General features: G+C 36.0%; 1 protein-coding gene across 1 annotated transcript; it reads right to left on the bottom strand.

Annotated features, from left to right (window-relative positions):
• Positions 1-7683: 7683 nt before the first annotated feature.
• LOC107772396 (uncharacterized) lies at positions 7684-14988 on the bottom strand. The gene is made up of 11 exons (XM_075243525.1): positions 14723-14988; positions 14415-14485; positions 13922-14030; positions 12843-12925; positions 12262-12420; positions 11287-11385; positions 9284-9478; positions 8823-9119; positions 8464-8625; positions 8120-8203; positions 7684-7994 (listed from the first exon to the last, which is right to left on the bottom strand). Exons 1-11 carry the CDS (start codon positions 14793-14795, stop codon positions 7887-7889), a joined length of 1440 nt encoding a protein of 479 aa, XP_075099626.1. The 5' UTR covers positions 14796-14988; the 3' UTR covers positions 7684-7886.
• Positions 14989-23303: the final 8315 nt, after the last annotated feature.

Here is a 23303-nt window from a genome sequence, read left to right on the forward strand (position 1 = left end):
ACTTTTAAAGAAGGAGAAGATTTTTGTTTTTTTTATGCTCTTTTTTTTTTTATTTTTCTTTTTTGGAATTTTTGGGAAATATACTTCAAAATAAAGAAAACCCGTATTTTGGATTTTGATTTTTGATTGATATTTATTTTTATTTTCTTTTTTTTAGTATGAAAAGGAAACTATTTTTTTTTTTTTTGAATTTTCTAAGGAAATGCTTCTAAAGAAGGAACTGAAGGAAAATATTTTTGGGTTTTTAAAAATTAGGGTCGGAACTGATGATGTTTGCCTACGTATCTCACATCCGGTGAGAATCAGACCCGCGTAGTTCGGTCAGTTTTGATGGAACAAGGGAAACATGACACTTGAATTTTGGCTCATTTTGAAGTGACTTTTTTTCAGAATTTTAGGATTTTCAAATACACACCTTACTCTTGATTTTTTTTTATTTTTTTATTTTTTTATTTTCTTTCCCTATTCTAGAAGTCGATCAACATGCAAGCCAAAACAAACAGATGCGCAAGTAGCACGTAAGATACATCAGGATAGTCTTTTAATGTGGGTACACCTGTCCTAAACGGACTCAACCCCTGTGTTAAGTCCCCAAAGTCAAATGTACGTGATGCAAACAAGCGTTCCTACTAGGGATCCAGCATGAGGCTATGTTATTCTAGGTTTAAAACCTGGGTGTATTGTTGTAGACCTAGCTTACCCGAGCAGATAACTCGAGCTGGGGGGGGCAGCGTACCGGAAATACAGAAGCTTCACCGGCTTTGCAATTTATCCGAACCTCATTCTAAAATTGGGATATGACTCTAACAGAAAAGAAGTCACACGAAGTGCATGCTTCCCAGATGATTTAGAAGACTCAGAAAGAAAAGGGTTTCATAACAATTTATATACAGTTCAAGCAATATCAAAGCGGTAAAAAGCGACATTTAGCACATTAGGCTCAAACACGTAAAAATCATATAATAAATAAAAGGCAACTATAACAGTTATTCTAAGCTCAAATTCTGAACCTTGAACCAGAAGTTCTGGGTTCTTGTCCCCAACAGAGTCGCCAGAACTGTCACACCTTCTTTTTTACCCGGAAGGGATATAAGGGAGTTTTTCCAATTAAAGTGACTTAAATCGAAATGGGATTATTTTATTTATTTTAGAGTCACCACTTGGAATAATTTATTATGGTGTCCCGGGTCACCGGTTTATTTTAAATTCCAGATCGAGAAAATTTGACTTTATTTAAAAGTCTGCGAAACTAGGAAAACTAGGTAAGAAATTCTGTTAATCCGGGAGAAAGTATTAGGCATTCTCGGATTCCGTGGTTCGAGCACGGTCTCTTAACTATTAATAATTTATTTAATTATCTGATTTACAACATGTTTTTAAACCTATTGTGCATTTTTAACTTTATAACCGCTTTTAATCATTTTAATCGCTTTTTAGGACTTATGGAATTATTTCTTAAACAAGTTACGATTATCGTACACTTGCCATTTTGAAAAGCACTACAAACCACTCTACATGAAATACACACGCGATTCGCGACATATTTATTTTATTATTATTCGAAGTTGTTATGATCGGGTCACATGAAATGCACACCCGAATTTGAGATTATGTACCATGATTATGCCATGGGAACCGTACCCATAATTACGATGATTTAATTACTCACCTAAAACAAACTATGGTATTCATATGTTCATTTTTTCTAAGGTTTGAGATTAAAGCCAAGAGCTAATAAAAATAATGGCCTAAAGGATTTTAGCTAAACCCAAACTACCACAACCCGTATTAGATTTAAAGTCCTATGGCCCAAATAATAATTCATACGTTTATACTAATCCTAAATAGCTAATTAAGATCCATCAACCATAAGTTAAATGCCATAATTAAAAATTACCAGCTCAGTAACGACAGCATATATAAATATTCGGATAACTTATTAGAATATGTGAAATCAATAAATATTTAAGTTCTTAAGCTAATTAACAATGGCATACTCTTTGAACTAATCGATGGACCAAAACAATAGAGCTCTAGGGAAAACAAAATTGGTAGTAACCCATTCAAACTTCCAGATTCAAAATCGCTAAAAATCAATGAAAATGGGTAACTGGTCCCTTTTAGTTGACACAACAAACTGAATATATTCTAATATTTACAGATCTGATAATTTACAATATAGTCCTCAATAGTAGTATCAAATATAACTTTCAATACATACATGGCTGATTCATTATATGAACAAAATATGATCAAATAGTAAGCCTTCTGCTTAATCTCCCTCCATAGATGACTTTGAATCCATTCGTTCAGCTTTAGAATTCACCAATCTGACCCAACTGGTGGTCAGATCAGCAAACCAGAGTCATGTATCCAGTAACAAAAACCATCTCTTTTCGTTCCAAAACTTAAGATAAAAATCCACATAAACCAACTCTATAGTAACAACTTTGAACTGATTTTGCATGGTCTAAAGCAAGGCTGAAACAGTATTTATACTCAAAAAAAATAATAACTGTTATTTACATGCTCCAGATACTATTAACATCTACTTAAACTAATGTTTAGAGTTAAACAAACTCAATTAGCTCCCATCTTATAATCAATTGGTTCACAACATGACATTTTAACTCAGAAATAGACTAATAGTTGCAAAATAAACACACCAATTCAAATAATCACATAGTAGAGTAATGGATTCTTGCTCTTTTCATGTCAAAACATCGAATAACAGAAGAAACACTCATGAGTTTAAATGAGCCAAGATTTACTAATTAACATGCTAAATGTAAGGAAATCAACACATGATGAGGGAGGATCAAGACTTCATAGAACCAATAAAGCAATCAACTTATTCATACAAAAACTGAATCTTAGATTTAAGGTGAATACCTGATTACAGCAAAATGGACCAGAAAAGAAAATAAATCTCTAGTAATGAGTAGCAGAAAAAATAGCAACAACAACCAGCATGAAGCAAGAATCCGGAATTAGACACAAAATCCCAACATGACGAAGTAAAACAGTAGAGAAATGGAGGAAAATCAAACAGCCTTAAGAACTTTTTCTCTTTTTTATTTGTTTTCTGTTTCTATATATGGTTAAAGGAAGAACTAAAGAGAGAATTAAAAACTAGGGTTTAGGGCTGCCTCTTAGAATGAATATTCTTATCCCTCCCCTAGAATGAGTGAATGCTTATTCTTTATATAGAATGCACAAAGATAGCATAAAAAATAAAATATTCTACCCTAATTTCTGAAATATCACATAGTACAGTATTTTTTGACTGCTGTATGTCCTTTTTCCCACTCAATTTCAGTATTTACATGCTAAGAATGGGGCAGTTGTCCTATACTAGAACATTCTGATATTTTCTCATTTTAAACTCCCAATTTTACCCCTTTTAAATTCTGCTTATTACAATTTTAACTAATCTGACCTAAATTCTGATTGTTTGATTACCCATTAACCCCTTCTAGAACTTCCTAGAACCATTTAGGCCATTCTAGCCTTTGTTTCTCTGATTTGGCATCCAATTAACCCTTTAAAGTTTTCAATATTACTCTTTCAACCCCTTTAATTCCAATTGGCAACCAAGCTATCACAGATCATAATGAAACAGAAATAATCGACTAATTCACCCAAACTAGATTACTGAACTAATTAAGGTTGAATCAATTAAACTGAACATGCAATTAAACTAAAAAATCAATCATGCAATTAAATGGCAAGTAAATCATGCAAAACTAAAAACAAATCAAGACGAATGCCTAATTTAGCAAGTAAACTAAAATCGATAAACTAATTGTTATATGTTTTAAACTAATGAATAATTAAGCCTCTTAATCATTAGGGCAAACAAACTGAAGAGGAATTCAAGAAAGAACAGAAAGGTTGTTTGGTTGAAAGAAAAAAACACGGAGAAAAAAAAAGAAGATGAAAAGAAAAGAAGAAAAATTACCTACTGGAACCAGTCATGCCAAAAGAGGAGAGGACGGTCAACAACAAACAAGAAATGGAGATAAGAAGGTGCTCGAATCTGCTTCTTCAAATCGCCAAGCATTTCTGGCCAACAAGTATTTTTCAGATGCTTAGTCCGGCAAATACCTCGCAAGTCAGAAATCCATGAGGAATTAAAGGTTTGATTTAAAGAAAAGCTAGAAGACCGGTTTGGGGACTTTGGCTAGTTAATGACCATTTTTAGATTTGAAAATCGGGCAATTCTAGGGTGTTTTGGAGGAAATTAAGAGAGGATATGGGATGAGGAGGAGGTGGGGATTGTGGGGTAAAGGTTTGGGGTGGTTTAGGGTGGTGGAGGTGGTTTAGGGTATGTGGGCGGCTGGGGTTTGGGGCTTGAGAGAGATGAGAGGGAGATTGTTGAAGTGAGATCTGATCTCTAGGGTTGGGTGCGAGTCTTCGACCAGTTTTAAATGGGGGGGGGGACATTGGTTCTCAGCCTTTGAATCATGGAAGATCAACGGCTGGGATTAAAACGGGGAAAACAGCGTTGTTTGGGTGGTGGGGCTTGGGACCGGATCGAGCAGGGGTTATGGGAATTGGGCTGGGGTTTTAAAATTAATTTGGGTCATTTTAGAAATTAGCCCAATTTTAAAAGAAACAAGACAAAAAATATATTATTCTTATTTTCCTTTTCTTTGTTTTTTTTCCCTTTTTCTTTCCTTTAATTAATTAAAGTCCTAAATTAATATCACCTATAAAATCAAACTAATTATCTATTTATAATAATTACAAAATTACTTAATCCTAAATTAATGAAGAAAAAAATTACTAATCTAATATTAAAAGCTAAAATGTAAAAATGAACAATATTTTTGTTATTTTTATTTAATAAAGTAATTAATTCACTAATTAATCCTAAAATATGAACACAAAACGTAATATGCAATTCATGAAACTTTTGACATTTTTGGGGCATTTTTCATGATTTTAACAAAATTAAACGTGCAAAAAATGCAAACAATTAATAAAATCCTACAAAAATCCTATAAAATTAAAAACAATTCGGAAAAAATCTATTTCTTTAATTTTGTAGGAGTAATTCTAATAGGGCAAAAATCACATGCTCACAAACTCTCAAATAACTACTCTAGACTAACTCTAGTAAAACAACCAAAACAATAATGGTTAAATAGTGTCCTACGAAATACTTCTAAAAATTCGTGTCGGAATACAAGTAAAGAACAAAAGACAAAGACACAACAAACTTAAGGACTCAAGACATCTTCAGTGTTAGGATTTGGTCCTTGGTTTATAGCAGCTTTATTCTAGAGTGCACCTGGAGGAAACAATGGCGCCTGGTACTTGAATGATAGGTTTTTCAGATTCTCAAGTATTAGGTCAAACCTTGCATAATGTTCCTTTTATATGAGAGAGCATGTGTGAAGAGATAGAGACATTTCAGCTTTTGGTTTGGCCTCTACCAATAGCGGTTGTGTCGCTGCACTGCTGCTAGTCAGTACAATGAAACAACTTTTATAGTTGTAGAGTTGACTATACGATAATTGAAGGAACTGATCCTATTTGTTTCCTTTTCTGGTTTCTCGAGAGTTTGACGAGACAACTTAACATGTCCACCAGGCGCAAAGGAACTAATTGTATCAGGTTCCTATCCAGTTTCCCAATGAAGATTGACAAATGATCAAAACATAATCACATAACTTATCAATGGTAATACATGTTTATATCAAAATAATGATACAAGTTAGGTATTCATTGGGTTAGTATACATGTATCGGGTTTGAATAAGAAATTTATGTGTGTTGAATGAATGCAATTCATAATTTGAAATATAAAGATGAGAGACAATTAATCTAGCTGAGAAAATGCTGCCATTCAATTTTTAATTGCTACCAAGTACCATCTGAGGAAGTTTTTAGCTAATTTGTTGATAAAATTGTCCCTTTCCAAATACTTTATTTGAAATCAATATTCAAAAGTCCACAATTTGTCAATTTTTAAAGTCAACCAAGAAAAGAAGGGAAAAAGAAAAGCCCCATTATGTGCTTGTGATTTGGAATTTTAAATAATACTCGAGTGTGACATAATAAGGCCGGGAAGTGAGAAATCTCAATAGCTCAGATAGTTGATTATTTGAACTTTTTCCTTGTGGTAGGGGTTCGAGTTTTCACCTTGTGATCTCTTACCTGCATTTTCCCTTCCCCTCCCTCCTTAAAGAATAACTTTTAAAAATTTTATTTCAAAGATAAGGCCGAGAAGTCGCCTCTTGAAGAGATTCATTTTGATACAAGGTCTTAGATCATTGCCTCATCATGCAGTTTATTGATACAAATACTGCATGTGAATATTGACTGTATTTATTAATCCTATAAATGAGTTGGCAACTAGATAAAAAGAAGTTGTCTTGTAACACGAAGAGGCAGAGTATCTGCCTTTGAATAAATATTCATATAAACCTAATTTTGCATACTAATTTATGAGACGGATAAGATCCTTTTATCCTTAACTAAAGGTCGGTCTGGAATTCAAGCCTGAAAAAAAACTTCTTGTATGGAGCAAGCAAGAAAGTTTTGTACTATTCTAACTTATAGTAAATAAGTTGGAATCAGGTTGTCAATTCTAATTTCTAAGTAACAGCTACACTAGCAGAAGCCATGCACACAACTAAGGTCCAAATCTCTCTCTCTCTCTTTCTTAAGCCTCTTCTTCCTCGTTCTCGGCTCATGGATTTGAACTGTCTCTTCACATGTTGTCCTGTCAATAAAGACAACTCCACCAATTTGTACCCACTTCCTATGTTTACCTTAACCCCCCACTTCAACCCACTACTTTGTACCTTGATTTGGGTGGCACTTTTTCGTGGATCAACTGTTCTCGTCCTTACAAGTCCTGTACCTGTAAACATGCCCTTCAAATTACTCCTCCCTGTGATTCTCTACAAACATTTGTTTACACAAATGCTTCAAAAAACCTGGTCCTGGTTGTACAGAAAACTCTTGTGCATACTTCCCTGAGAACCCTGTTACTCGAAATGTCGACATGGTCCAAATCTTGATTGATTCTCTTGTTTTAACTACCGCTAACGGTTCACTTAGCATTCTCTCAAATCATATTTTTTCAGGTGCTCATACCAAATTACTTCGCGAACTTCCTGCTGGTGGTGCTGAATGTTATGAAGCTAAAGGAATTGACAACGCGAGTGAAGCCCTTTACAGTATGTTATGAAACTAAAGGAATAAATATCACAATTGTAGGTCCCTATCTTCCTGTTATTTCTTGTATTGGAAGACGAGAATATGGTTTGGAGGATATTTGGTGTTGCATCAAATAAAATTGTTCTAAGTTTTATGGTTCAACAGATCTGATGTCAAGTACAGGAATTGTTCTGTCGCATTTAATAAGTATCCAAACATAGAAGAGGATTTGGAAAAGAAGAAACGATCTTAGACCTCATTTTAATTGTTTAAACGAAGCAGGGGCTAGGTCTCTGTCCGATTTTGCTGCAAAATGAAAAAAAATATTGTTACCTAATTAAAGGACTTGAATTCCTTCTTTATCAGTAGCTTACCAAAAAATGAGGCCTAATGTAAACAATCAATTGCATCAACTTTGATGATAGTACAAACTGCGCACTACTTGTAGGCATGCGAAGTTCATTATAGACAACTCAGTTAATGAGCTTCCATCCCTCTGATAAGATAATGGTTTGAAAAGACGAGATGTTATTACTGAAGCAAAGCACAGAACTACACAAGTAAATGTTTAAAAACACTGAAAACTTACAAAAAGAGAAGAATGCTTCAAGAGCCACAGAGAAGTACAAAACCAAAACAAATTTAGAGATTTTAGAAAGTTAACACAAACTTCCACCAATTTTATTAAATTTATGATGTCCACTCCTAGCTATATTATACTAGAAGAGAACCTTCCATGATAGTAACAGCTTTCCCTCTCAGAAACATCCTTTGATTCTCCTCGTCTAGATGCATGTTCACGACGCCACCTCTAGGTGAGGCCTAAACCACAAAACATTACCAATCAATAGGGCAAATAGAACTATGTAGTTAGTATAAGAATTTCAGCCTGTGCAGTTGGTTCCTGATAAAGGAGATGGGGGAAGTTGGAGGAAGAGAGGAAGTACCGCTAAAGCAACAAAGTCACGTTTGCCAAGTTTTTTATGCCAATAAGGAGCCAAGGCACAATGAGCACTTCCACAAACAGGATCCTGAAAAGTTTTGTTTTAAAAAAATATATATATATGCACAAGAAGAGAACAGGTGAGACATCTAAGATGCATCAGCTATACAAACATATAGATGTTTACATATGCAGTTGTCTTTATACGAAGATACGATGAACTCTATCTATGTAATTGGCTTCAATTCTCTAGGATGTGCAAATTCAGTACCACCTTTTTCAGTGACTATGATCTGCCTGAACACAATATTATACATGCTCACAGTAAATTGAGGTGCTAGCAATTACCTCATTGATTCCCAACTTTGGGCAGAAGAAGCGACTATAAAAATCAAAGCCAGAACCCTGTGGAGCAGGTCCTGTTATTATCATTCCTCTGCCAGGGATATTCTTTATTTGATCAAGCTGAGGTTGGCATTCGACCACTACCTCACCTGATGGGAGTAAAATCTGCAAAAACACCATGAATTATCTTCATTTCCCTAGGAAGGATTACTAACTTTATCTAGCATCCCTTCCTCCTTAATTTTTGAAAAAAAATGTCTCGTTTTTTTTATAAAAGAATGAAACAGAAATTCTTTCTTGGTTGTCCTTCATGTTTGTACCTTTGTGTAAATACAAAAAGGAAATCAAGATGAAATACGTACAAAAAGATCACTCTTAGATGTCTCAAGCATCTCAACCACAGATGCACCATTCAAGCTTTTCGAAATTGCAGGAACATCAGCAAAATTGGTCTCGGCTACTTTTACAACAGGAAAGTCCAATTCAATTGAGTAACCTGTTGGCCAGTCGTCCCGAGAATTTGGAGCTTTGGCTTCTGGAACTCTTTTGGCAGTTAAAATTCCTGACTTTGTTGAAAACTCAATCATATCAGTTTTAACTAAGCCATAGGCAAACAGAAAGTATGCAGCTGCTAGCGTTGCATGTCCACATAGATCTACCTGCAAAGCACAAATGAAATTTCTTGCTAAAAAGTGAAACTTATGAAACACTTTCAAACTTATGGATTTCCATTTCTCCCCATTTTTCCAATAACAAATTTTCAAAAAGATGAGCTCCAAACTTGTACTGCCTAAATGTAGGATAAATCCAGAGAAAGGCTGACCTCAGTAACTGGAGTGAACCAACGAAGGCCAAATGTGGGGTTAGGCTTAGATAGGGTAAGTGGAGTGAGATAACAAGTTTGAGACATATTGAACTCAGTAGCAACAGACTGTAACCATTTGTCATCTTTGTCTTCTTCTAGTAAGCAAACGGCTGCTGGGTTCCCTTTGAATGCTGCGTCAGTGAAGGCATCCACCTGTGAGTTCAACAACCATTTCAAACAATGAAAATAACATTCAATAAACATAATAAATGAGTGAGACAGAAATTACTCACCACACAGTACTTCACGGGTTTCATGGCCATTGTACTAAACAGACAAGATTAGTCTGAGGAAGAAATTGGTGGTCTGGTATAAGCACGAGATATTAAGGATTTTATACTAGTTAATACAGCAGTCGCAGGGTCACTTAGTCAATGATGGCTCTTGGCGATCAAGTTACCCAAGATCAAACTGCATTTGCCACCCTTTCTTTTTTATTCTTTCTTCATTGACTATACAGAGTGAACCTTAGCTGGCTACTGCGACCATCAGTAATTAACTTGGATTATTTGATCTCATTTTGACACTAGCTACTTTTTCAAGTTTTATTTTTAGTCATCGGTAGTTGTTGTTGCGGATTCCTACTCGCTTGCCAAAATAAAAGTAAGCTTAAAACAAGTCAAACAAATACTAAGCTACTTATATTTTTCAACTATTTATAAGGAATGAAGATATTTGAGACTAGGTGCGAGCAGCCTCAGTGGAGGACAAGACGCGGGAAATGAAGCTTAGATGGTCGGGCATGTAAAGCTGTGAGGCGCATATGGCCCAGTGAAGAGGTGTGAGAGGTTGGCCTTGGTGGGTCTGAGAGAAATAGAAACAGACCTAAGAAGTATTGGAGCGAGGTGATTAGGCAAGACATGATGTTGCTTCAGCTTATAGACATTTAACCCTTGATAGAAGAATGTGGAGGCCGAGAATTAAGGTAGAGGGTTAATAGGTAATCGAGTGCTTTTCTTTCCTTTTCAGTTCCAATAGTATTAGTGTTAGTCTTGTATTTTCTTATTCGTAGATTTGTATTACCACTTTGTTGTTTCTTCGCTTAGGTTTCTTATTACTTGCTATTGTTACTTCTCTATACTTTCTCAAGATAGGGTAATATTTGTGCACACTACCCTCCTCAAACTCTACTTATGAGATTACGCTAGGCTTGTTGTCACACGAAAAGAGAAAGAGGGACTAAAGAGAATAACTTCCCTATGGTTGTTTCCCATCTCTAGTGCTCATTTGCCACCAAGTCGCAATATGTACGTAACAGAAGAATGTTTCTTCGCACTTCCAGTGATAAATCACAAGGTATGTTTATTTCTGCAATATATACAAAGCAATTTAGATTCCCTTTACAACCATCCCTAATAGGTGCCCCTAGAAATAAGACATTTCCAAACACGAAGCACCCACAATTCAAGTCATTAATTTATTAGTACAGTCGTCGGCATTGCCGAGGGGACAACCATATTTGATGTTAATGAGTAAATTAAGATAATGCACAAGTGCACAACATAGTAATGATACAAGGGCTAGATCCTGGCGAAATGTATCACCAGAACCCTTCTTTTGCCATCTTCAGAAAGTTGCAGAGTGTAATGTTTGGGATATCAGCTGAACCCGCCTTCTTCTTCTTCTTTATCTTAGTCACTTTCACAGCCTTGTTGCCTTCTGTTTGTGAGGTTGTTACGGAGACCAGGTTGTAGAACTGTTAAAACATAAGTAAGCAGCCATAAGATGACCATAAAAGATTAGTCCACTTATCACATATCAGATTAGCGTCATATGTGCATTCTCTTGTAAGGTAAAGGCAACATATCCTGAGACCATGCAGATGATTTTCTTCTTACTTAACAATACAACTTTGAACATCTAGAGGCGCTGTTCTACAGCTATTCCAAATTCCCAAGTTCAACGCTCACGTCAGACCCGAAGTTGAAGCAGTGTAAACATTATTGCTCCACAAATCATACCTCACAAACACCATGCAGCAACAACCGATGAAAGGGGTCTTGAACCCGTAGCACAAGCACCTCTCCATCACCACTCTCCACAAATGCTCGTACGCATTGCTACAGTAAAATATCCAAAACTCATGTTAACAACAGAAAGTCAAAAACAAAAGAACGGGAAGAGAAAATGGTTGGAAAGGCAGCATAAAACAATGAAAATGTAAAAATCAAATCCTCTGGACTATCAGAAACACCGCCAGGGGTATGGTTATTTATGAGTTTATCCCACAAGTTATTAAAGCAAAAAGATCTAGACCAACTAAAAAACGTGAAAGAGAAAAGGAAACAGGGCATGAAAGGATAGCAGCCACCTAGATGATTCCATAAAAAGGGAAACAATTGTACATAACAAATGAAGTACATAACTTGGCTTGGCACACTCCTAATGTTACAGCAAGCATGGATCCATTCCCCACCCTCAAACTATAGTTTATAGCCAAGCCTAAAAGAAAATCCTTGTTATTTCTTCTTATTACACTAATCTCCAACTCAAGTATGATGGAGTAGACATCTAAGTTGTTTCACACGAGCATGTAGATTATTTTGCAGCTCCAGTAATCCCAACGTAAACCAATTCGGCCACAGAACAAGCTTAAAATTTCTTTTTGCGGGTACCTACTATCTCCTACCGGCACAAGTATGAGGTAACTCTCCCCATGAACTTAGATAGATAAGAAGAGTTCATTGTCGACTCTACTGGAACTCCAATATGGGTTCCCAAGGTTGTCACTTCAACTCAGTGATCACTGGCCACCTCCCTTGGTGGCTCAACAAGCTTAAACTTCTATCAGAACCTTATTACATATCAAGTCGGTGTTTGTTGCAACACCTTCAGAACAATGACAGATGCAATAGCTGAATAACATTTGCATAAGAACAACGCATACAGAAGAACAAATTGAAGACAGGGGGGCCAATAATTCTCAGGAATAATACCTCATAGCTGCTGACCAATTCAGGAAGAAAGTTACGTCGAAGTGCCTCTCTTGTTCGACAATCCACTCTATGCCATGAAGTCAACACTGCAACCTTATCATTATCCACGCAATGTTTTCGCTTCAATGGTTTGCCTTCAAGAGCATCCATTATGGTGGCCTAACCAAATAAGAGCATATAGAAGACCATAAGAAAATGTTGCAACATCACAAGTCAAATTCCAAGAAATTGAATTAAATAAAAATGCAAACTTTTGAAACAGAGGGGTGAAGACATACTACATGAAGAGTTAATCATGAATTTCATATAGTAAAATTATTAATAAATAATGAACTGTGCTTTAATAAGTAGTTCAATTCAACTATGAAGTAACAGCAGGCCTTTCATATCACTAAATTGTCCTAAGGAAATCATTCCCAAGAAAACCAAAGGAAAGAATGCATGCTTATCAAAAAAGAAGGGGGTGAAAATACATAATGTCGAAAGAAGTCATCGTTTTCACTATAAACACTACTCGAAGTAAATGTTGCCAGGTTTTTAGGAAGTAAATACACTTTACAGAAACAGGAAAACGTAATAACCTCCTTATCCATGTCTATATTCCTGAACTTGTCCCACTCCTCCACATTTGTCAAGCAAAATACTGAGAGTGGCACATCATCACCTGCAGAAAAAGAAATATTAATATGTTAATATAAGAAAAAAAATTTAGCGTGTAATAAGTTCAATGGAAAAGTACTTATTCTTAAAGAAAAAAAAAGTTCAATTGAAGAGTATATATATTTGACAAAAGAGTATGAACAGCCGAAGAGCTTCTATTTGACTAAGATGGAACGCTATGTAAAAATATAAAATCACAACCATGAGTTATAACTGGACCATTATCACATTCACAACCCTGCTTGAAAACATATGCACTTCTGCTTCTGCTTCAAGATAGTTGAACTCCAAGCCCTCGTCACTTTTGGTGCAATGATATGGCATTTCTTACTTTTTCTTGTTTTCCTAATTAATATTAACATATTTTGTGCTCTTTAAAATAAACAAATCGTGACATAGAAGACATATATGCACGATTGTATCATGTTCAGAGCAAAAGATGAAGGATGATACAACTGTTTCCCTGGACAAAAAAACTCCCCATGCAGTATGTATGCTAATAATAATTTTTTCTTTTAACAAGAAAGAAGTGTATGTGCAAAAATCATTGTGCTAAATAATCTTGGCCAGGCAGGCATCCTTCTTTGCTAGAAAATGTATTTTCTGTTGCTTCAAGATGTTTCAACTTCAGCAGAGACAATGAATGTAGAAACTTAACCTCTACTAATGGTAGCTAGAATATTAAGAACTGCTTGTGGTACCAAAAGATATCCAAATTGACTCACGTTAGTTTTTTTTTTTTTGGTTCAGATAATGATGCCTTTTTTGTATAACCATAAGGTATCTGGAACCCATTGGCCCGACTAATCCAAATTCGTGCTGCATAGAGTCCATTATGTTTTATCAGTGTAACCTGGGCACCTTATGTTTAATCAGTATTAGGGAAGGTGACGAACTGTCTCCAGAGCTTGCTTCCGAAAGGAACCAAAGGTAAAATGTACATCACTAGGAACAGTAAATGATCAATTACGGAATAAGACCACACCCAAAAATATCTTACCAAAAGGTGGTGGGGCAAACAGCCCTCTAATTTCTTCTGCATTTAAACAAGGAACAAGTTCCATTAAAAGACGATCGTTCAACCATCTGCGAGATCTCCTGTTGCTGACCTGAAATGATAATACCTTTGGCATATATAACTCGGAATATACAACATCAAAATACATATTAGTTGGATAAACAAGAAAAGAATCTTGGAAACCCATGTTAGATTCAAGTTTTCAAAATGCAAAGAAACTACCCAACCCTAAACACTACTATTATAATGGTCGCTCCACCAAGCATGTCGAATTAAACTAACTGAGGAGCTAATTATCTACTTATCCAAAAACTACCAATCAAGATATGATATGAATTGCAGATACAAAAAAGACAAACCCATTAATCTCAAAAGACCGAGATCACAATAGCAATTACTAAAATGAGAAGTGGGGATGAGTATTTAAGTCAATAAAAATAAATTGACTGCCAAAAATAGATGCAAAGAAAATTACTTTTCCAGCCAAGCTTTCAAGACACTCGATCTTTTTCTCGATAGCTATCCCTCGGGACTTCACATTTTCTCCTGCAATCCATCCCTTGGGAATAAATTACTGATTTTTCCAAATCACCATGAGAATCACAGCACAAAGTAGCAGTATAGAGTTGGATTCAGGCCCATAATAATAAAATGAACTAAACAAAGCATAAGGCCATCAAGATTCACTTTAAAAAAAGGGAATAAATCTCAAAAGTTCAATAAAATCATAAACTGTTAGATATTGAATTCTACTACAAAATAAAAGCAACCAAAAGTTTGCACCTTTGGGATCATCAAAAAGGGAAGACATCATGAGAAGATCTTGTTCTGTCTGCAAAATCTGAGAAGTTGGCATGATTGATTAATTGATTGATTTTTGACTTGACTATAGCAAAGATCGTGCCTTTTTAAATGGGGTGCTGCCAATTAAATAGATGAGCTGAAAATGGGAAGCTGGATGTATGAGGAAGAATATGAGGAATATGCCTGCAGTTTGCGCCAATGCTTGTTTTGCTTATCCTTTTGCGATTGGGCCCAAATGAAACCCTAACTAGATGAAATGGGATGAAGTGTTTGTTACACGTAATGTGGTTACGAGGTCCGATTGGCAACAAAAGTTGTCATCTTCAACCAATCAAAGTGCAGGTAGTATCACATGAGGAGGGATCCTATGTTCTGCTTTGGACACCTGTCCTAAATCCGGATATTGTGAGCATCTTGCTTCCAAAGGTGTGTGTTTGGTTTTCAATTTTGGATGTTTGGAAAAATATTTTTCTTCAATTTTAAGAAATGGCTATCCTATTAGTAGAGGAAAATTAGTTTTTGAAACTCTCCAATTACGATTTTAACCCTCTCAATCGCCTCTACCCTTGTCCCACCCGATGGCAGATATACGTTTGGAGGTATGAGTGCTGCAATACACCTATTGGTTTTGGCCAAATTATTTTATGTCTTCCCATAAAATACTTAAAGTTTAATGATTGATTATGAGCATCCACAATAATCAAATTTCATCACTTTAAATTTATATTAAAATCTGTAAAGCACTCACGATCGATATATCCTGGATCTACTATTGTCTCCACCCACAACCATCATAGTGCTTTCTTAATAATATATAAATACTTTTGAGACATTAATATCTGCTTTCTAACCAAACATCCAAAATTAAGTAAGAAAATCACTTATTTTTTGTTGAAATATTTTCCTTCATTATCAAACACACCTGAATTCTATGTTAAGCCAAGTATAGTATTTGTTTTTAGTTCAAACCCAATGGCTTGGGTCGAATTTGGAGGGTCAAGCATTTAATATTTTATGTAAATGTAAAATAAGACATCAAATTCTCTTTTTTCAGTAATAATACTTAAATAGTGAGTTTTATTCAAAAGTATTTTTTGTTGAATTTGAGATGATCTGTTTAATATTATATGTAAACTCGAACTAGTTTTTCATTTAAAATAAAACTTATATATTATAAACTATATAAAAAATACAAAATTGTATTTTAGTTAGAAATCAAATTTGTTGATACAAATTTGGCGAGTTCCAAAAAGGAATGACACTTATTTATAAGCAACTATTTATGGATGCAATTATTTCTCCAGGACCTCCAAATTTTGAGTGCTCCCTTAACATTCAATTATCGTCTAGTAATATTACTTATCTCCTTGGTTCGCATATGACAAAAAGTATTGCCAAAAGCCTAGTAATACAAGGTCAAAAGAGAAAGTAGGTGTCAATATTGGACGTTACCAAGCCAAAATCTGCATTGACACTCAACAATAATGTCAACGCAAATAGTTGCATAAGGAAATATAAATAAGAAAATCTCATAATATAGTGGGTTATGAGACTTTTATACAATATATTTTGTTGAAAATATAGTTATACGAAACTCCTCATTTTGCAATTGCTACAGTTATACGGAACTCCTCATTTTGTAGTTGCTACCACATTTACCATCGCATATAACTCATGTTTCTATTATGTTCACCTTATTATTGCTTCATCCTTGAATTGGCCGTCTTTGATGTCATCCTCTTTTTTCACCATGTTCTAGATAAGTCTACCTCTGTGAATTGCTCTGATACTCATTTGGAAATGCAATATGAATTTTTTGATGGTAGTCACTTTGGATGTTGGCAATTTTGCATTTAAAAGTAAATAAATTGGCTAAGGATTATGTGTCCTTCATGCATGATTTGGCTATGTAGCTTGTTTTCCTCATCTTTACAGTCAATTGTGTCTATTTATATAAAGAATTTCTTACAAGTAGATGAACGTTTGTCAATTTTCTAACCAATTTATACATTTATAAATAGTTAAATATTTAGCTATTCTTATCGACCAATTCCATCCGAAACTTTCTATCTTTCTTAGCAATTATTACTAGTTATTATTTCTAGGTTATAATTAGATACTACTCTTGTAACGATCCGACTGGTTCTTTTGAGCAATTGCGTCCGGTTCGGCAGTTTGAGGTCGCGAGTAGCTTCACGCAGTGTATTATGACTTGCGTGCACCATCGGTTCGGGTTTTGAGAAGTTTGGAAAGGATTTTTAGAAACGACTTTCATTTGAGAAGCTTGAAGTTAAAAGAATTGACCAAGATTTGACTTTTGAGTGTTTGACCTCGGATTGGAGTTTCTATGATTTCAATAGGCTCGGGTTGTGATTTTGGACTTAGGCATACGTCCGGATTTGGATGTGGAGGTCTGTGAGTTGAGTTGAAGCAATTTGGCAAAAGTTGGAAAAGTTGAAGTTTGGAAGATAGAGGAGTTTGACCAATAGTTGACTTTTGTGATATCGGGGTCGAAATATGATTCCGAGAGTTGGAACAACTCCATTATGTTATTTGGGACTTGTCTGCAAAATTTGGCATCATTCTGAGTTGGTTTGATAGGTTTCGGCATGAGTTAGAAGTTGGAAGATTGGAAAGTTCATAAGTTCAATTCATGGTATGATTCATCGTTTCGGCATTGTTTGATGTGATTTGAGACCTCGGGCGAGTTCGTGTTAGTTTATAGAACTTGTTTGTGTGTTTAGACGGGGTCCTGGGAGCCTCGGGCGTGTTTCGGATGGGCTACGGGTAATTTTCCTACTATTTTGAAGTGTTGCTCTGTCTTCTGGTGTTCCTTTCTATGCGATCGCATGGGTATAGCCGCGATCGCTAAGGCTCATTTGGTAGTTAACCGTTTTCCTTCTTCGCGTTTGCAAATACTAGTCCGCGATCGCATATGTATGCTTCTGCTTTCTCCGCGTTCACATAGCTCAACTATTAGAGCTGGTGACTCGTTCCCTTCCTCTTCTTCGCGATCGCATTATTTCTTACACGATCGCGATGTACAATTACCTGGCAGAATAAATAGTATTCTATTCCGAGGGTTAGCCATTTTTAACATTTTTGGAGTTCTAAAGCTCGGTTTTGAGCGATTCTTTGTGGGGTTTTCAAGCAAAACGATTGGGTTAGTGTTCTTCACCTAGAATTGATTACACTACATGATTTTATCTTTATTTTTATCATTTAAATTGTGTTTTGGGTTGAGGAAAATGTTGGTTTTTGAAGAAAAAATTTTTAAAATAAAAAAACATGATTTGAGGGACGAAATGGTATCGGAATTTGATAATTCTTGTATGATTAACTCATATTGTAATGAGTGTTCGGACTTTGTAAAATTTGTCGGATTCAGAGGTGCGGGCCCGGGGGTCGACTTTTGGACCGATTTTTAGAATTTGATAAAGATTGAGGCTTTATGATCTGGAATAGTTTCTTATGTGTTCTATTTGTGCTTTGAAGTTATTTTGGTTAGATTTGAGCCGTCCGGAGATCATTCCACCTGAGAAGTTTATTTTAGAGTACCGATCTGTCTTCTTTGAGGTAAGTATCTTGCCTAACCTTGTGGGGGGACTTCCCCTTAGCATTTGAGTCTTTTATGCTATTGTAGTCCGTGTACGCGAGGCGACGAGTGCGTGCTCGGACTTATTTATGAAAATTTTGCCTTTTAGGGTTCTTATGTCCTTATATTCACTAAGTGGGAAGTTGTTCTGATATGATTGAGTTTCTTATTTGCTAGCTTCACCTCTACATGCTCTATACGATGTTGTTCGCACTTCTTTACCTCTTACTTGTTATTTGGTCCTTATTTGCTTTAATTGGAGTGATTGCCTTTCTTATTCTTTTTGTTACATCTTAATTGTGAATTTCTTTATGACTTTGTGCATATATGCTACATGTCCAAATTGTTGTGGTTGCCTGTGTAGTTATCACGTGCCTTATATGTCTTGTTGTTTTTGTAAAGGTCGTTGTATTCCTTTGATTTTTGCGTGATTCTCTTATTGTCGTGTACTCATACTCTTGGTGGTAGAAATCCTTGTAATTGAGTTGTTGATTTGTTGTTGTTGATTTAAATTATATACGTGGGATCCGATTGCACGCCGCAATAGTAGAAATAAGGGTGATATATTGAGGAGGAATAAGGGTGAATTGATATTAGGCTTACCTAATTTTAGAGAGGTGCCATCACTACTCCTTTGGAGGGATTTCGGGTCGTAACAGCTCCTTTATTAGATAATCACTTAAAATATAGCATAATTATTATTATTCTTCGGCAAATAGTTATTCTACTTCTCTCTTATTCTCCTTTACTGTCACGATCCAAAATTCACTAGTCGTAATGACACCTAACTCAGCCCGCTAGGTAAGCCAATTTAACAACTATCCATTTCCAATTAAATTAATAAAACAATTAAATAGAAGAAATTATCTGAAACTTATACATTTCCCAAGAACTGGTTGTACAAATCATGAGCTTCTAAGAATAGAGTTTACAAAGCTGATATGAAGAAAATAAATCTTCTGTTTGAAAAGTACATAAATAGATTTTTATAATCGAAGGCTACCATGAATAAGAGGCAGCTACAACAGGAACACAAGTACGCCTTCAAATCCAGCAACCACCGAACACAACAACATCGGCATCTGAGACCTGCACGCAATGTGCAGGAAGTACAGTATGAGTACAACCAACCCCATGTACTCAAAAAGTAACAAACTAACCTCAGGTTGGAAGTAGTGACGAGCTGGAACATAGGTCGGGTCCAACACCAATAACTAACAGCAGTTCATAACAATGTAGAGCATATATACAAGGAAATAATCTCAGGGATAAAAATGTCCAGCTTTTGCACAGTTTTCCGAAAATAGTTCCGCTTTTCAAGAACATCAGTGAAAACCAAATCCCTTTTACCAAAATCGCCGAAAAATACGAGATAGTTTGAAAACTGCAATTTTTCCCAAAAATCCTTTCCACAATAAATAAGATGTTTCATTCTTTTTTCTTTCCAAATAGCAAGTGTGAAATACCTCTTTATGCCACATATCAATGCGTGTAAAAGAAATCATGAACGACGTGATGTTGTACAGTATGAGGAAAAATGCATCTCTATGCATGTATGTCATATATGCATGCCAGTGCCATATATCCTAGAAATGAAACATGAACTCACACTCTCCACTCAAAATGCTCAACCAACTCGGTACTGTATATAGCTCATACGGCCCAGGGAAGATCTATCCCAGAATATATACATTACTGAAAATCAGTTACTCAGTACCGAGGAAAGGCCATTCCGGCTCCATGGAGAAGATAACCTCTCTCTGTGTGTGTATATATATATATATATGAATGCTTAACCACTCAGTATTGTATATTGCTCATACGGCCCAGGGAAGATCCATCTCGAAATATATGTATACATCACTGACCATCAGTCGTCAGTACCAAGGACAAAGGCCAATCAGTCTCATGGAGAAGATCTATCTCCATACCCAGGGAAAATCCATCCCTGAATATAATCAACCGCGCTCACTAGGGGTGTGCACAGACTATGGAGGGACTCCTTCAGCCCAAACGCTATCATAAATCAGAATAACCGCTGCGGCGTGCAGCCCGATCCCATAATTGTCACTCATAATCAAGCTATCGGCCTCACTTAATCATCAATCTCTCCAGTCTCACCCACGGACTCACAATGCCATAAAAACTGACCCGTAATAATGATATGATGTATCAATAAATAACAACTGAGACTGAGATTTGATATGAATGCATGAATGTGACTAAGTACGAAATATCAATGAAATCAATGAGATGACAACAAGAAATCACCACTAGGGGTCCCAACAATATCAGCATAAATCCTAAACATGATATCTAGCATGATGTACATCTCAATTACTTTATCACGTGGTGAAAACACAAATATCAACAAAGTGGGCCACTAAGCAGTGTCGTGGAAGCAACAAAGTCACAATTCACAAGGTGCATACCCACACGCCCGTTACCTAGCATGTACACCACCTCAACACCAATCACATAGCACATAATTTGGGGTTTAATACTCTCAGCACTAAGTTTAGAAGAGTTACTTATCTTAAACAAGCCAAATTCCGACACCTAGCAAGCCAAGTGATGCTCCAAGAATACCATCACGCGCGTAGCGACCTCCGAACGGCTCAAAACTAGCCAAAAGCAACTCAAATTCATCAGATAAAGCCCAAGGAAGCAATTACAATTGATAAAGATCGAATCCTAAGTCAAATCCCAAATCCGGCCAAAACATTACACACGGGCCCATGCCTCGAAATTCAACAAAACTCATAAAATCCGACAACCCATTCAATTGCGAGTCCAACCATACTAGTTTTACTCAAATCTGACTCCAAATCGGTGTTCAAAACTCAAAAATTCATATTATGAAATGTTAGGCCAAACCCCCCAATTTCCTCTTTAAATTTGCCAACCAATTGCTAAAAATAAAGATGGATTTATTAGATATAATCAAAACTGAGTAGAGAACACTTACCCCAATCCCTGTGATGAAATTTGCTTCAAGAATCGCCTCAATCCGAGCTTGGAAATGTTAAAATGAAGCCAAAATCACAAACCTTTGTATTTATCATTCTACCCAGCACTTCCGCATTTGCGGTCAAATTGTCGCATCTGCGACCACCGCATTTGCGGTCAAATCTTTGCTTCTGCAACCACTCTCATCAGTTGACCCCTCGCACAAGCGGAAATTTTTTCGCTCTTGCGCATTCGTAGGTGCGACTTTCCTCCGCATCTGTGATGACCTCCAGCCAAGACTTCTTGCGCTTCTGCGACCAATTGTCCACATATACGGACTAGCATCTGCGCCCATACTTCCGCAGATGTGGAAACACCAGAACCAACAATAATACACTTTAGCCAAAATTTCTAAAATGCTCTGAAATCAATCCGAGACACGCCCGAGCCCCCCGAGACCCCGTCCAAACATACCAACAAGTCCCATAACATAACACGGGCCTACTCGATGCCTCAAAACAGACATAACAACATCAAAATGACGAATCACACCTCAATACGAAATCATTGAACTTTGAAACTTTAACTTCCACAACCGATGTCGAAACCCATTAAATCACGTCCGACTGACCTCAAATTTTGCACACAAGTCCCATTTGACATTACGGACATGCTCCAACTTTCGAAATCAGAATCCGACCCCCGATATCAAAAAGTCCACTCCCGATCAAACTTTCCAAAATTCCAACTTTCGCCAATTCAAGCCTAATTATACTACGAACCTCCAAATCACAAATTCGGGTCCAAAATACCAAATGGAGCTAACGGAACCATTAGAAATCCAATCCGAGGTCAATTACTCAAAAGTCAAAACTTGGTCAAACATTTTAAATTTAAAGTTTCTAGCTGAGAATCATTCTTCCAAATCAATTCCGAATAACCTAAAAAATCAAAACCGACGATCAAAATAAGTCATAATACATCTTACAAAGCTACTCATGCCCTCAAACAACCGAGCAAAGTGAAATTGCTCAAAACAACCGGTCGGATCGTTAAATTTACTGACTAGCTAGATTTTGTATTTAAAATTTTGTTGTTTTTGTATCGGCTAAAAAATAGAGGCAGGTATATTTAGTTTGGGGGAAACAGTTTACATTGTGTAAAATTATTATTTTTAAATAATGTCTAACATAACTCAAGCCAATTCATGCATTTGCTCACAAATAATATTGTAGTAATATCTTTTTTTTCAAGGGGAGGTTTTTATGCAATTACGCATTGATAGTACCTTTTTTGCACAAGAAAGTGATACTCATATACTTTTTTTCTCTTACCTATTATGGATTGTTTATTGATATTGATGAGACTGTCATATACTAGACGTAAATACGACACACTTGTCTTGTGGTGTTCATATATTGAGGATGTTAAAATTGTGCCTATGGGCTATGCTCTCGTCATCCCCGAATTGGGAGGCTCAATATGGATGTTTGCCTCTAAATTTTATTCTCAAACTACAGGTTAAAAAATTGTAAAATGGTAATGTCGTTAATCAAAAATGAGATAGATGATGTTTATTTTTCTTTTTGTTGGATTAAGGAAGATTTTTATTCATTACTAAGCAATAGCATACATAGTGGTGTTATCCCACGGGTATCAACATGCAAAACAGTAGAAGAACTAGTAGGGTTAGTAGTAGACACTGCATTCAAAGAGTTTAATACACTAAGGTTACCAAGCTTTGCCAAATTATTAAAACAGAATAGATATATGCCCAGTAGTAATAGTGTCACGATCCTAGTTCTCCCTCCGTGAACTGTTATGACGGCATCTAATCTCTACGACTAGGTAAGCCTAACAAATTACAGAAAAAGGAAATGAAATACGAAACTAGTACGTTACGAGTAAAGACATAAATAAAGAGTTTAAAGATGTCGCTCGGCATATACAATACATATTCTCAGAACTGAATCAAACTCCCAAAATTCGGAATCTCATGTAATCACAAGCTGTAGA

The sequence above is a fragment of the Nicotiana tabacum genome, chromosome 22 (assembly GCF_000715075.1).
Source record: "Nicotiana tabacum cultivar K326 chromosome 22, ASM71507v2, whole genome shotgun sequence".
NCBI lineage: Eukaryota > Viridiplantae > Streptophyta > Magnoliopsida > Solanales > Solanaceae > Nicotiana > Nicotiana tabacum.

Coding starts and splice junctions, on each gene's coding strand:
- LOC107772396 (XM_075243525.1), bottom strand. CDS start 14,795: ATGCCAACTTCTCAGATTTTGCAGACAGAACAAGATCTTCTCATGATG. Junction 14,031..14,414: donor TTGAAAGCTTGGCTGGAAAA/GTAATTTTCTTT, acceptor TTATCATTTCAG/GTCAGCAACAGGAGATCTCG. Junction 8,626..8,822: donor CATCTAAGAGTGATCTTTTT/GTACGTATTTCA, acceptor GTGTTTTTGCAG/ATTTTACTCCCATCAGGTGA.